Source organism: Porites lutea, chromosome 4 (genome assembly GCF_958299795.1).
Source record: "Porites lutea chromosome 4, jaPorLute2.1, whole genome shotgun sequence".
NCBI lineage: Eukaryota > Metazoa > Cnidaria > Anthozoa > Scleractinia > Poritidae > Porites > Porites lutea.
In genome coordinates, this window is record NC_133204.1 from 14385781 (window position 1) to 14400780 (window position 15000).

At 39.2% G+C, this 15000-nt stretch overlaps 1 protein-coding gene across 1 annotated transcript; it reads left to right on the top strand.

Moving 5' to 3' along the window:
• Positions 1 to 5131: 5131 nt before the first annotated feature.
• On the top strand, positions 5132 to 7967 carry LOC140933996 (uncharacterized). The gene is made up of 3 exons (XM_073383684.1): positions 5132 to 5467; positions 6912 to 7042; positions 7699 to 7967. Exons 1-3 carry the CDS (start codon positions 5266 to 5268, stop codon positions 7903 to 7905), a joined length of 540 nt encoding a protein of 179 aa, XP_073239785.1. The 5' UTR covers positions 5132 to 5265; the 3' UTR covers positions 7906 to 7967.
• The last annotated feature ends 7033 nt before the right edge of the window (positions 7968 to 15000 follow it).

The window sequence follows — 15000 nt, forward strand, 5'->3', positions numbered from 1 at the left end:
TAGAGTACGTGATCATGACTCCCTAGAATCCTGAAGCATTCAAGGCGCACACCTCAGATGAAGTATACTAAGATATTCAGCTCGAATATACCGGAATATCCGGCTTTGTTCTGTTTCATTCGTAGATTTCTGAAAACGCACGCTTCAACAAATATCGTCGGCCAGTTATCCCTTGATTGTCATGTACTGTTTATTACTTCTACTCAAAAATAAGTAGTTTGACGCTAGTGTTATCCATAAGAATTGTTCTGGACAGTTTTGTTTCTGCTTATTTTCTATTCTAAGAAATTGTCAACTTAAATCTCACGTTTGCCGTTTGCCGTAAAGGTGAATCTTAATCTCTGTATTACAGCACAAGTGTGGAAGCCATAAAGCGTCACGAGTTTCATTCATACTTGTCTTAAGTAGATAAAGTTAGGCTGTTACTTTATTTTAGCGCGTTTTAACCAAATAGTCAATAATGCCCTTACGAAACTTTACGCAAGTCAACGGGAGGCGTAAAGAGAGACTATGAGGAACTTTTCGCGTTTTAACGGAAACGCAAACACTGCCTTTACGAAAACAATGTACTTGTACACGCTGAGTAACGTAAAGAGCACAGGACGAAATAACGTGTTTCCGTATTTTGCAAACTCCAAGGAAACGTCATGCTCATACAGGGCGTCCCGTTTCCGCCCTGTGAAAACATGGTGATCTAGATTAGTTAAGAGCTATTGTTTTTACTATTGCTTCCATGCTCTAATCCTAAGTGATAAGCTTTAAATAAGTCAGTGGTGAAAGAGCCCGTGACATTGTCTGAAAAGAGTAGGGGACGTAGGCCCCCGGTGTTATGGTGTATCTGAGTTGTGCCCGTCATCGGTCTGGGTGGGCGAGGCGTGATCAAAACATGGACTGAAGTGGCTGCAAGAGTGCGCCTTTACATGCTGACGTCCGATCTCACCTCTCTGTTTCCACCGCAATTCAGCCATTGGCTGCAAGTGAAGAAAATTGGCACCGTTTATTTATTTATCCGTTTATTTACGAAGAGACTTTGTGGACATTTAATTTTTTTACAGACTCACTACTCTGAGTAGTTCATTTCGAGGTATTTTTTACCCATGTAGCAATATCATGCTTTGGGCATACTTGAGCGCTTATTTATATCTTTAAACAAGCAACGCCGAAAACACGTCACTTGATAAAACAATTCTTGCCCCCTAATTTTGTTAGTATCTAGAAATTGTTAGCTAATATAAATTAAGTTAAGTAAACACTGAATTGTCTAGGGTGTTTTATTCGCAGACTTACGGCAGAGAACTAAATTTATAACAAAGTAAACTTAAATGTAAAAAGCACTTGCAGACGCATTTTGTTTTGTTACTTGGTAACGATTGTTTTTGCGTTAGCTTCTATAATAGATACGAAGCGCCCAGAGAGGGAAAATAATGTCTCCTTCTCCACACTTGATTAAGTAATGCCTTTATGTGACTGAGCTATTTTTGTTCCCGTCTAAATGTTGGCTGCATAATTTCACATTTTGAACCTGCAGATGACTCTTTTACAACTGTAAGAGGACCGTCTCTTTTCTGTTTAATGAGGTGGATATGTTATTATTTTAGTTCAGCATTATAAACGGCCATTCTTGGAACCTCTTTATAAAATTCAAAAGCTTTCTAGAATTGATTTCTATTGACTGTTTTTTTTTTGCAAGTGGTCAAAGTCTAGTCGTGCCTTGCTCTGCTTGAAGGCCACTTATGGCTGATATTGGCGTTTGCGAACTTTGTTTCATAAACAAGATGGACTCTGATTTTTCCAAAGAGGCACTCCTAATAGGATGGTAAGTCTTTTGTTCCCTGACGCAAATATTTTGCAGGAAGAATGTCCTCTGATTTATTCCTTACCCCAACCAAAAACAACAGGGGTTTCAATTCCGAGTTTCCCAATTCATATGTAGTCCATTAAATCCACGCCGAATGGATTCAGAGGATTTCGAAGACGATTTTCCATTTACTTAAATGAAATAAGAGAATTATTTTCTAGTTTTAAGTTTGCAGAATCTGATTCTCTCAAAGAAGACCGGCTGAGATTTGATCCACTTCTCAATCCACTTTGCGAATGGATTCTTTAGATTCAAAAGGTATTGTAGTATACAGAAGCGTAAATCGTTTTACCAAGTGATTTGGATTTTTTTGTTTTTCCCGGAGCCTTTTTTTAAACGAGAGTTGACTAAAAACTTTCAGCGTATGTCCCTGGCGCTGACCAAAACGATCGCAGCGTCTAAGTACGAGGTTGGCTAGCAACGTGTGTTTTAAGCTGACCAAAAACAAACAAATATGTGCTTACTACGAGTCATTAACTTATCGTTACAAATCATTAATCGAAAAGACTGGACGTATTTCTAGGTCCTTATTTATATTGGCTAAATCTTGCTACACATTCTTGCACGCAAAAAAGGGAAGACGAGAGCGACTCGCAAGGTTATTATTTAGATAAAGCGCATTACGAAAGGCACAAAAAGGCTTAGGCTCATCGTATAACGAAGTACAGAGGGTAAGTAAACGTTTTAACTGACGCCATTGACCTTGACAGATGCCTAAAACTAGGGCGATACACTGCGTGAAACTGAAAATATTCGGAAATATCCGAACCCAAAATACGTGATCATGACTCCCTAGAATCCTGGGGCATTCAAGGCGCACACCTCAGGTGTAGTATACTAAAGTAGTCAGCTCGAATATACCCTAATATCCAGCTTTGTTCAGTTAACAAATGTCGTCGGCCAGTTATTAATGGTAACAATGCGAATGAATTCTTTAGATTCATAAGGTATTGTAGTAAACAGAAGTGTGAATCCATTTTCCAACCGATTTGGATTTTTTTCCTGGAACCTTTTTTCTTAGGAGAGTTGACTGAAAACTTTTAGCTAAGTTATGCGACTGCATACATGTTTGTCCCAGGTGGTGGCAAAAACGACCGCAGTGTCTAAGTACGAGGTTTGCTGGCAACTTATGTGTTAGGCTGACCAAAGCAAACAAATATATATGTCCTTACTACACACCCTTATTAGTCATTTCACCGGCTTCAAAAAAGAAAGCTTTTATTGGCGCACCAAAACAATAGCACATAACAAAGGCTTTCCGAGAAAGTGAAAAGAAATTCGCCATGTTGAAAAAGTTTATTCGGTCAAAACTAAGAGCACTGTATCTGTCTATCTGCGTCTGTCTAGAAGTCGTTTCCATCTTTCCTCCGTTTGTCCTTGTAAAGAAAAACACTGCAAAAGGCAGGGAAGCTTTTCAAGGTAAGTTTGTTGTCATTGTCGAAGGACTCGCTCTTTTATTGTTTTTGGGAAAACCTCTCTTTCTGCCAGTTTATTCTCGTCTTCAACTGTGATCTGCGTGAAAATTTTCAAACACTGACTAGAATTCTCTTCTTCGGTAAGGTTACGATTCAGTTTCTACATCAGCTTCGTTAAAGCTAGGTTCAAATTTGGAAAGGCAAAGTCAACATACCAGTCCTCAGGGTTTACAGACATATTTTAAAGTTTGGTCGGTCAAAACTAAGAGCATTGTAAGTATTCTCTCGTTCGTGTGACGCTGGAGTCTTTTGAAAACTGGACATTGTGTCTGGCTCGAACTCGCTTCTATCTTTCTTTCGTTGGTCTTTGAAAAAACACTGCAAATGACAAAGAAACTTGTCAAGATGATCGGGTGCAGGTATGTTTGTTATCATATTTGTCGAAGAAATTACTCATTTTCTCTTAGGCAAAACATCTCGAATCTCTGCCAGTCGATTTTCGTCTTCTTAACTGTGTACTACGATAAAATTTTCAAACACTGACTAGAATCCTCTTCGGTAAGATTAGGAATTAGTTTCTTCATCGCCTTCGTTCACAAATAAGAGTCATTATTTTACAATTGCTTACACACTTAAGACTCACTTCCGCTTTCGACTGAAAAAGTATATGTATAAATGCTACATTTAAATCAGTTTAAGCATGTTTCACACTCCTGCACGCAAGGTTAAAAGCACACGGAAGCCATCAAAAGGCTCCGGCTGCTTGACTTGCTGGGGTGTATATTCATCGCACAGGCATACGGTATAAGTAAAAGACGGTTCGGTTATTTCCAGGTTTGGTCCTCTAGGGATGTCAACGAACTAAAACCACTAGTGGGAACATAGTAACGTGGGAGACAAGGAATTAAAGGCTGGAACGTGTAAAATATTTGCTGGGAGTTACTTACACGTTCCAGTCTAACAAGGTCCCTTGAGTGGAGATCAGAGGAGGTTTCCACGGTTTTTTTTTTCCTTTTTTTTTTATACAATTTGGACTCTTGCTATAGAGAAAGTATGTCCAACCAGCAAAGACGGCAATCTGTTAACAGAAGGGTTGGTGTACAAGAGGCCGTAATGAGGTTCCTGAGTCATTGCTTTGGGCCATTAAAATTGCTTTGGGCCATTAAATCTTGTTTAAACCTTGTTTCAAGATTTATTTCAGAACAAATATGGCACTTGAAATTTCTTTAACAGTGTGCTATTGCCATTTGGTGTTCCACTGGTCGACATATGTTTACATATGTCCCAGGTGATTTTCTCCAACAAACCGAGAGAGTACTCATCCTTAAAGGAAATATACTCAAAATTCCACTCAATGCGAGCACACATAGACTTAACTGAGGAGTGGATCAATTTCACTTTTTTTATACTGTATTACAGTCAATGTGGGCTCGTATTGAATAGAATTAATCACCTTTGTTATTTGCGGTTAAGTCATCTCATGCCTTACTGGTTTATTTCTCGCAACACAATAAATATTTCTGCTGTTCACAGTTTTGTGAGTTTCACAGTAAAAGAACCCCGTATACATTTATCTTCATTTATCTGCTACTGAATAAAGCAGGGAAAATGGGTACAAGATCGTAGCGCAAAGATTTCTCGAATCGCTTGGGTAGTCAGGAAAGGCAATGATTGGTTAACGGTTGCCTTTAAATACCACAGACTAATTAACTACTTATAATAAACGCATTTCCACCTAAGCCATCCCAGAAATCATCGTGCCAAAAGTTGGCACATGCTCTTTTTAGTCTATGAAGTGGAGTAATACATTATAACACTCACTGTTGTTGTTGTTGTTGTTTTTTTTTTTAAGAAAAACCTCGAATAAGTGAAGGAGAGGCGGCCGCAGACCATCCTTATCCTTGCTGTTTCCTGGAAACGGATCCTTCTTCTTCTCTAAATTCCGGTGCACACCTACATTTCCACTCAGTTTTATCGAAAACAATTTATTCGATGGAGAACAGGCATAGCAGGCAGAATAAAAGAGAAACGACCTCGGAAGGAGGGGTGGAGTGTTCAGCAATTTATCATCTTACCAATTATCACATTTGGAGTCTTTTTAGCAGGAACAGTGACGGCCTGATGCAGCTTGACCCATCTCTGAAGGATAACTTTGTGTTATGTAATGGAGCCTTCAGTGATACAAAAGGCAACAGTAAGTGTTCTTTTATTTTGCTTTCCTTTTCTTGTCATTTCTTGCGCTGAAAGAATTTCTGAAAAAGAAAAATGCTCAAAAAAATGTCGAAAAAGTGGCCATAGATATAAATGTGGTGCTCAAAGGGCAAAAGTTTTTATTCATGAAATCAGTCTTTGTACATGACTATGACCAGACTTACCACTGACGAAACGGCAGAGTAAACAGCGCAAAGTTTTAGGTAAAAAAAAAAAAACTGAGAAATTAAAAACTGCTCAAATGTAGCCCCCATGGCCCAAATGTGAAAAAATAAAATAGTTCTCCGCAGTTGGAAAAGAGCTTAAAAGTTAAAGTCCAATGCGTTTCGTTAACACAAGTTAGAAGAAGGAAAAAATGATAAAATGTTCGGAAATCATGGTTATACTGTTTCTGGTGACTAGAGGACCAAGTTTGGGTGTGTTAGAGGTATGAGTGCCTCTGTCGGCGTGACGATCTTTAAACGTTTTATCTCCTCGTTAGACGAAAGAAAGGTTGCTCGGCTTGTATTCACTTCTGTGGCTTAACAGTTTTTGCATTCAATGCGATACAAACGTTTTTGTTTTAGCTGATAGGAGAGGGCTGTAAAATCAGAGGGACCGTGGAGTACCATAAAGAGTCGTTACCTAAAAGAGGAGGGCAACATGAAAGTTTTCCTTCCAAGGAGGGAGGGGGGTGGGGGTATCTAATTTTCTTGTGAACAAGTTGCCTCACCAACGAAAATGCTTATTTCTTTCTATTTGATTTAACATGTACAAAACTCGATTTATATGTAATCAAAATATAACAAAGAATTAAATAACAATAATTAATTAATTGTAGCACCAAAGCTATAAACAATTCTGGTCACATGATATTTTAGCTTACTTCTTCTTAACAGAACTAAACAGGGCTGTATTCAGGATCTCAAGAATGGGGTGTCCCTTTATAAGAGGTAGTGTCCCCTCTATAGGAATTACCATTAAGTCTAAAGGAACTTTTTAGCCAAAAGGGAGTGTCACGCACCTTCAGGACAATTGAACCTCAGCACACATGAAGATGGTGCGAATAGAGGCATACGAGGACGCCTTCCGCCTTCCTGCCATGCGCAATCGGACTGTTCTGAAATGATCAGCTTTGTGAAATGTAGTTTTTGTAGTGTCGGACGCAGCGATCTGAAACTGACTTTTCATCACAAAAGGAGTAAATTCATGTAAATTTAAGTCGATGAGAGAGGTGGGGGGGGGGGGGGGGGAGGAGGTCAGAGCTAGCTTGCCTTTGTTGGGAGGAGGGGCGCTATGTTGTAATATTACGCTATGTAAGGCTCATTTTCGGCACTCCTCCTGATAATTATTGAACGGTCGCTAAGGTTTCGTCACAAAGTTATAAAAACACCTTTGCTTCCTTCTAGTTTAATCCACTGATGTCGACGTAATCTCTTTTTAATTAGCTATAATAACAAATGTGAATGAGGGGACACAAAGTGGGAAACTATTCTTCAAGCACCTGGAAAGTGGGAAACAGTACGTCATAGCGGCAGAAGAGGATGAAGATAAAAAAACTTTTAAAATAAAAGCTGTGGTAAGAATGCTTATCATTACCTAAACGCGTTCTTAGATATTAAGTTTCCGGATGTGAACGCCCTCTCGGAGGCACCGAAAACAAATATTTGATCTGATATAATGTTTTGTTGAGTTCTGTAATTGATATTGTGTCCAAATGACTTTTGAAAAAGGAGTAATCATCAATGGCGTACCGTGAATCATAAATATTTATCGACTTTGGCTCGAAACGGAGTTCATTGCATCCACGAGGGGGGAGTGCTCCAGCCAATTCACAATTTATGATAGGTGTGTGCCGCGAAGGTTCTTAAACCTTGAATCTTTTTGAGTTAGAACTCAATTCTGACGCTTGAGCCCCTTTATATAGAAACCCGTATTTAGCGGGATCTATTGAATACAAATTTCACAGTGTTATTTTCGCCTTTCTTCACTTTTGAGCAAAGTTATGTACAGCGAATTAGAGTAAATAAAATTACTTTATTTTCACTTCATTTCTATTTATTCACCAAAAAAGAAATATTGCCCTAGGATAGCCTCCCCTCGGACACTTAATTGCCAGGGTTGCCCGTCTCCAACTCACAACTGGCTAATAAACGTAGATGTGATAGAAAACGAAGATCTGTTTATACTCGTATCACTTTAATTTTATCACCCTTGTATTTGTGTTTATTCAAGGAAGAGGCTAAGGTACCAGATCCTGACAAAGCAACGTTTGTGTTTCACTGGTACGGGTGGAACAGTTATATCATGTTCGAGAACAAGTTCTACAAAAAATACTTGGTTTCTGATAGCACTGGCAACACTACACTGGTAGACATGGCCTATCCAGATCATCCAAACCCGCAGGCCCTGTTCATTTTGAACATGCTGAGCGAAGAGTAAACGTCACTCGAAGAGTGGCCCAAAAGAAAAAAGAAATGCAAACTTAGTATTAGTTGCTGCTTCCAAACTTTCAGATTACAAAAATGGTTTCAGCGTGCACAGGCTTTTAAACGTTAACTATTTTGAAGCGGACGTGTAATTTAATTGCAAGGCAGCTAGTTGCAACAAACACGAATGTTACTAGAGGTACAGTAAACTGTACATGTTACCAAAAAGGTTAAAACATCTCTTTCCTTCGCAGAGGCTCTGGCTTCTTGAATACGGAAACTTTAAGATCCGACGACGCGACGGCAACGAGAACGTCAAAAACAACAATACTAGTAGGCATTACAACAACTTTGCACGTGCATCTCACTTTTTTGTACATTTCTTTTCTGCCGTTTTTGCACGACAACGACTTCTTAACTTGAATATGGTTCTCAGAAATTCAACTCCGGGAGGGTTCGCCTACATTTAGACAAAGTAAGTGAGTTAGAATAATCGCGATAAAGACTGAAAAGAACACAAATTCATTTTTGAAGTGACGTTTTCGCTGCGGTCGCGTCCTCGAATCGCAAAGTCTCTTACATAGATTGAGTGCTCTTTGAATTTTCTCCCTCTCTCCCAGGCTCTCAGTAGCACAAGAAGCCTCTGAGACGAAGAAAAATCAAAATATATCGAGGAGAAAACCCTTGAGTAGATCGTATCTAGCACTGAAAATTCACACAGGAAGAAAAGAAAGTGAAGCCAGTTAGCCATATCTTACTGATATTTCATTACTCGTTTAAAAGGAAAGAACGCAGTTTTGTTATCAATTTTATTTTATGTAAATTTATGTAGCTTGTTAATTAAAAACAATATATATATATATATATATATTTGGCAAAAAAAGGGGTTTTTTTTAATTCAGTTGGCAATGTCGTGATTTATGTATGGATCTAAATGCTAAATAAACGTTGTGTTTTGTTTTACTTTTGGCTCCTGTCAGTCTGATTTTCTGGGCGACTAGGATTGCCAAGGAGAATCCCTAGCTTGATCCACACTGCAAATTATTGTTGGAGGTTGACATCCGTAAGCAAAATACGAAATTAAACAGATGACCCTGACCCCCTTTCCTTCGCAGGCATTTCATTGGAGGAGATGGCAATGATGAGCCAAGAGAGTGTGACATCACGTGCGAGGTTAACCTTTTCTAAGTAGGTACATGCTATCAAAAGGAAATGTTGAATGAGGCCGCTAAATATGGTAGAGGGTGTGTGCAGTTTGCAAATGTTTGTTGTCAATGCTCAAGGCTGAGACTTGAGTAGTATTGATAACCAAATCAGTCGATAGCAATTTTCGCGCGTTTTGCTTGGCTCGTCAAACTCGGAATAATTCCTTGGCCATTCATTGTTTTGGGACGGGAGTCAAATGGCGTCTCGTTTGGCAACCGTTTTGAAAAACCAAATGAGGCAGCTGTACCAACAACCACCAAGATCGGAAAGCAGCGAAAATTTGGCGTGTCGGTGTTTACTGGTAGGTAGAATATTATTTCCTTAGTGAATTTCATTTAATAAACGTAGACCCCTTTAGCTAGTATGTTTTGTTTTCCCAACACAGATCATGTGACGATACTCCAGAGAACTGTTTCTTTCAAATTTAGTCTTATTCATGTGCAAATGTACGCATAATCTATGAAAATATTAAAGGTCAAATCCCCCTGGGACCTTCATTGGAAAAACAAAACATACAATGCAAGCTAAAGAGGTCTATTGCATTTTTTAGGAGATTTACAGTAAACCAGTCAGGAATGGAGTGAATGATAGAGGGTTATGCCAATGTTCATTTTAAAACAACAGGCACAGTAACAGCTGTAAGCTGGGGCGGATGAACAGCTAGCTGTTCGCCATCATCGGACTGACACTCATGTGGAATTACCATTTCAAATAATGGAATAAGTTAATCAAAAATGGACGCGAAAGTGATCCTGAATGAGACTTTTAATATTGTTAATGACAGTGACGTTTGCATAACCTGTAATGGGCTCCTGGCGAAGTCACCATCAGATTGGAAGAGGATAACCTTCACATAGGCTTCCATCATCGACAGCACTTTTCGGGACTATACTCTTTGCCAGTTTAGTTGTATTCAACCAAGCAATTGAAGTATAACATGAGTCCAGGGCTCTAACCACTTTTCTCCTGGGCATTTCAGTTCTAAGTCCTGGCTGATCTGGTTTTACAGGTTGCTAAAAATGTCTCACTTCCTTTTTTTTTTGGTTTTCAAAATTAGACAAAGACTGTTCACGGCCTATCTATTTTCTTAACACAAACCGGGGCTTTTCCCTCGAAAATTGGGAGGGGTGGGAAACCCAGCGAGTAGATCCGAGGTCTGGAGTCCTTACAATTTTACTGAAAAACCCGGTTGGGTCACCTAGTGGAATAACGGCGAGCAATGATACCATCTGACCGCAGAGTTACCATTTGCATTCCGTCTGTGAATGTGAAAAAGTCGCGAATATGATAAGCACGAGGCTGGAAACAAAACAACCTCGTTTCCAGGGTCCACGCCTACCAGAACCGTAACGAGCCAAGCCAACTTGTCAAATACTCTACAATACTTTAGTCTTGCCATTGTTGGATTACTGTTCGCCTGTCTGGGGCAGTTGTGGGGTTGGGAGTAAAGCTTATCTAGATAAGCTAAATAGACGCGCCGCATGTATTATTGAAGGTCGATTTATCGGGGTTGAGGACGGTTAAAATAAACACCTTGCTGGCCCAGCCTACAAGCACGTAGAAATTATCTCAGATGCGTCTTAGTCCATAAGTGTCTTAACGGAGTAGCACCTTCGTACTTACTTACTGAGTTTAGGCACGCGCACCTTTTCCATGGCTATAACACCTGAAGCCGTGATTTGCTGCGCCCTCCCTTCGCAAAAACTACTGAATACCAAGGTAGCTTCAGAATAAACGGTGCTCGGACCTACAACACCCTACTGAGAATCATTAGACAAGTAGAGACCCTCAGTGAATTTAAAATCAAGCTAAAGCGTCATTTTAAACAGTAACGTCTGCGGTACATGTTGCCTTTGTAACTTAATTAATTGTCTAGTTTTAAGTAATCACGGTTTAATACCTTTGTTTTAATTAGTGTTGTGTGAAGGCTCCATTTAGACTAGCTCTGCTAAATTGAATGTCCTGGATAAATATTGAATGAAAAATAATAATAATAACAATAATAATAATAATAATAATAATAATAATAATAATGATAATAACAACAACAATGTGGTTAGAAAAAGGAAGGAGGTATGTGACGCGGTTGTCTAATTGCAAATTACGCGTCCTTATTTGCTATCGAACTTGAGAAATTACTTGTACAAGACAAATACAGTCTAACCTCTCCTTACGGACACCTCTCTATATACGAACAGTTCGTTTGGCTCCCCTCCAGAAATAGCAAAAATCATACATTCCCTACCTCTATAATACGGACACCTCTGTAAAGCGGACACTTGGTTCTTTCCCTTAGGTGTCCGTATTAAAGAGGTTTGACTGTAAGGGTCCCAGGCAGTATTTCAAACGTTTATTCAAACAACGAAAACTGTTATGCTGAAAAATCTTTAAAAAACCGAAATCTTGAAGGCCACTTCAATCTTCCCAAGTTTGTCCATCCATACAATCTTTTGAATTTACTGTGTTATTTATTCTCCATCCTTCTTATTATATTCTGAGCTGTTATTTTTACGTTTCACCAAGAGCCATATCACTCAGCTCGGTGGCAGTTCTCTCTGTTTGATTTTTGATATATTTCATGTCACAGATTCTGAAAGCGATATTCCTTTTAGTTTGTACCAACCCGATTGAAAGGAGCCCCTCAATACCTTAACCTGGTCATAGTTAATAGAGGGAATGGTTATGAAACCCGACAAAGTTCTTTGTTGTATGTTTTTGTTCTCTTTTTTGGCCTTGACCCTGCATAAAACACAATAGTTGTTTACTCCGTACTGAGGAACTAACCAATAGAAACGTGCTGGTTACGTAATTTATGCATAACGTATGAACGCAAAACAAAAGATTGTGCAGGGTCGTGGACCTTCTAACATAAATCTTGGCATCTTTGTTTGCTCCTTTGATGTTTGCCGGGCTTCATAACCAGTCACCTCCATTAACTATGGCCTGGTCAAAGACGTAATTTAACCTCAGTAGCACAGGGCCCCCATACAAACCGATATTATTTTATAGTAAATGTACTGTTACCGTTTGCCTCACCTAAAGCGATTTATCACTAGGTATGTATACAAATCAATGTTCATAAACGTTGAATTGCCTTACCTGTGGTATATAGTCGTCCTTTTGCCTCAAAAGCGGTTTTGGGAACGGTAAACGGCAAATTCAAAATCCTTCAAAATCGCTCAAAAAACCACTTTTGAGGCGAAAGGACGACAATTTACCACATGTAAGGTAATTCAGCGTTTATTTAACATTTATTTATATACATACTTAGCGACATATCGCTATTGGTGAGGTAAACGATAATTGCATTACATTTACTGTGAAATAACAATCGGTTACACACGCAGATTGAGTGGGTCTCCTGTGTAAGTACTTAACCAGAGTTTACTTTCGTCTGCGGCGCAGGCTACAAAACTTCTGTCCTCAATTTTCGGTTGGAATTCCATGTTTGCGACCGGAGCCAAGATGGCGTCTCGTTTCGAGACATTTTTGCGCGATAAATGAAGCAGTCGTACAAAAAAAATAACAAGAAAGCGACGAACTTTGGCTTGTTGGTGTTCACTGAAGGAAGAAAATTTTTTTCATGCTGAATTTGCAACAAAATCGTAAAATGCACTTGACAAATCCCCGAAATGTTTGTAAATTGTAAACAAAGTTCCTACTAAGTGACGTTTTTAATTTACAAAAAGTTACTCTTTTTTCAGTTTTATCCAACTGATTTGGTAAATACGAAAACAACTACCCCCAAAGGGTCTGTGAACAGCGCTAGCTATATACCGAGACGCGAAGCGTCTCGGTATATCTATATCCTTCTGGGGATAGTTGTATAATTCTCACGGTTTATCACAACTGATCGTAGTGGTCTTTATTGGATTCACGTCCTTCGGATTTCAACGAGAGAGAAGTAATCTTCTGTAACAAATATCTCCTACGACACACTTACACTTTATAACTAGCAATAGTTGACACTGCAGCTTCCCCCGTTCTCTATATTGTCGGTCAATAGTATCCTTGCTCGTTGTGCAGCTCTTTGAAATATACCGATTCATAATGAAGATTTTCACACATATTTCATACAATAGGTCAAATACAGGAAACGCAACGTTCCATGCACAGTTTCAGTTCGATTTACACAGCTTTGCTCAAAACATTCTCAGTTGCGAAAATAGTTTATTCTAAACCATAAGAAAAGATTTAATTAGAAGTTGAATTTTTCGTTATTTCTCTTTCACTTTTTATATTCAGTTCATTTTATTTACCGGAAAGTAAGCCTTAGAAATTAAAAGGACGTTTGATCAATTCACGCTCGCGCATTCTAGTCCTATTTTAAACTTTATAGCGGAAGTACATCTGTGAGCAGGGAATAAGTCAGCACAGAATTTGATTGTTGGCAAATTCTGTAATCGTCCATCGTTCTGCTAGTGTTAAGCTAGCAGTTGTTCACTCGTCTTGCTTGTTTGGGGTTGAGTGTTATTCCGGTCAAAGAGAGAGAAAGAGTGTCTGGCAAGGTTTCCAATCAAAGATTTGCAAACTCGTGTCTGGCAAACTCTCCAAGTGTTTATATATACACAGTTATAAACACCTTATAACTTCATCTGCGCTTTTGGTCCATAACTTTCGAAACAACAGCTCCACGGAATGTCACTGATAACACGTAACGCAAAAGAGTATCGAAGTATGACTGCACGATAAATGGCACAAAATCTACCTAAGCAGTCCCTTCGGGATTTTCTGTCTTTACATCATCCTAACCATTTCGTACTTGCGGGCGCAAACAATAGAAACGTCATCATTACCTACCAATTCCTCGTGGCCCCTCTTCGAGCAAATCGAGATTTTTTCTGGCATACTGACTGCTGACTGTATATTTCAACTGTAAGTACTTTCCTTACTATGCGCGTGAGTTACTAGAGTGTCTCCTCGGCACCCTAGTGCCCAGGCGTTTTCGGCTCGGTCATTCCTGGACTCTACCTTGAGCTGTGACGTCACCGAGAGATACTCGCCGAGAACTTTAAAGCCGAGAACGCGTTCTCTCGCCCGCTCTCTCCCAGATTTCGTGCGGAGAACGGATCAAGAGAGAAAGCCTAGGGACTAGGCTGCCTCCTTGGAATTTCGCCTTCTGGGCAAAATCCCTACGGGGGCAACAATTAACACTTACATGAAGTCCATTTCCGCCGCAAATAGCAGGTGCTAGCCGAGGCGGGAGGAGGTTTAGGGGTACAGCAGTCAGTGATAGATTACCAATAAATAAAAAATGTATACAACAATTATTCACTGAAGTGGAGATGGCTAGTGTTGGGTCCTTCATCTGTTTTAGTATATGCTAAAACAGTGAGATAATTGAACACACAAGTGATGATTTTTAACTCATTTACTGTTGTCAACGATTATAATTTTGGCGCGTAATGACCAAACCGACGGCCGTCGCGTTTTCTTACCGACAAATATAACTGTTGAAGGCATTTGTTTAGCTCTTCCGGGGAAATTTCTTCAAAAGGTTGTGTGTTCTCTTTGTATTTAAAACCATTCTGTAAAAAAAAAAATATGTTTATCTAGTTTTAAGCTTATTTGTGAACATATCAGCTAAATAAAGTAACGCAAGACTTAATATGCATTTGTAAACAAAAAACTTTTTTACCAGTTTCATCGATAAAGTCAAATCAAACGGACAAAGCTTTACCTGTTAAAACTTCCAAACCGAAGTTTTTCACCTTCTTCGTGTATTTCGGGAACAGCTTGCTTGATTATTTGTGAAATTTCAGAAATTTTTTTGTTTGTTACGGCAGCAAACCTAGAAGAAACTATTTTGCTCCTAACTTTCGCGAATTTGGCGTCGCTCGTTCGGAGGAACTGGAGGTGAATCAGTGAATTGCACTGGCTATTCACTGATTGAGTAGCCGAT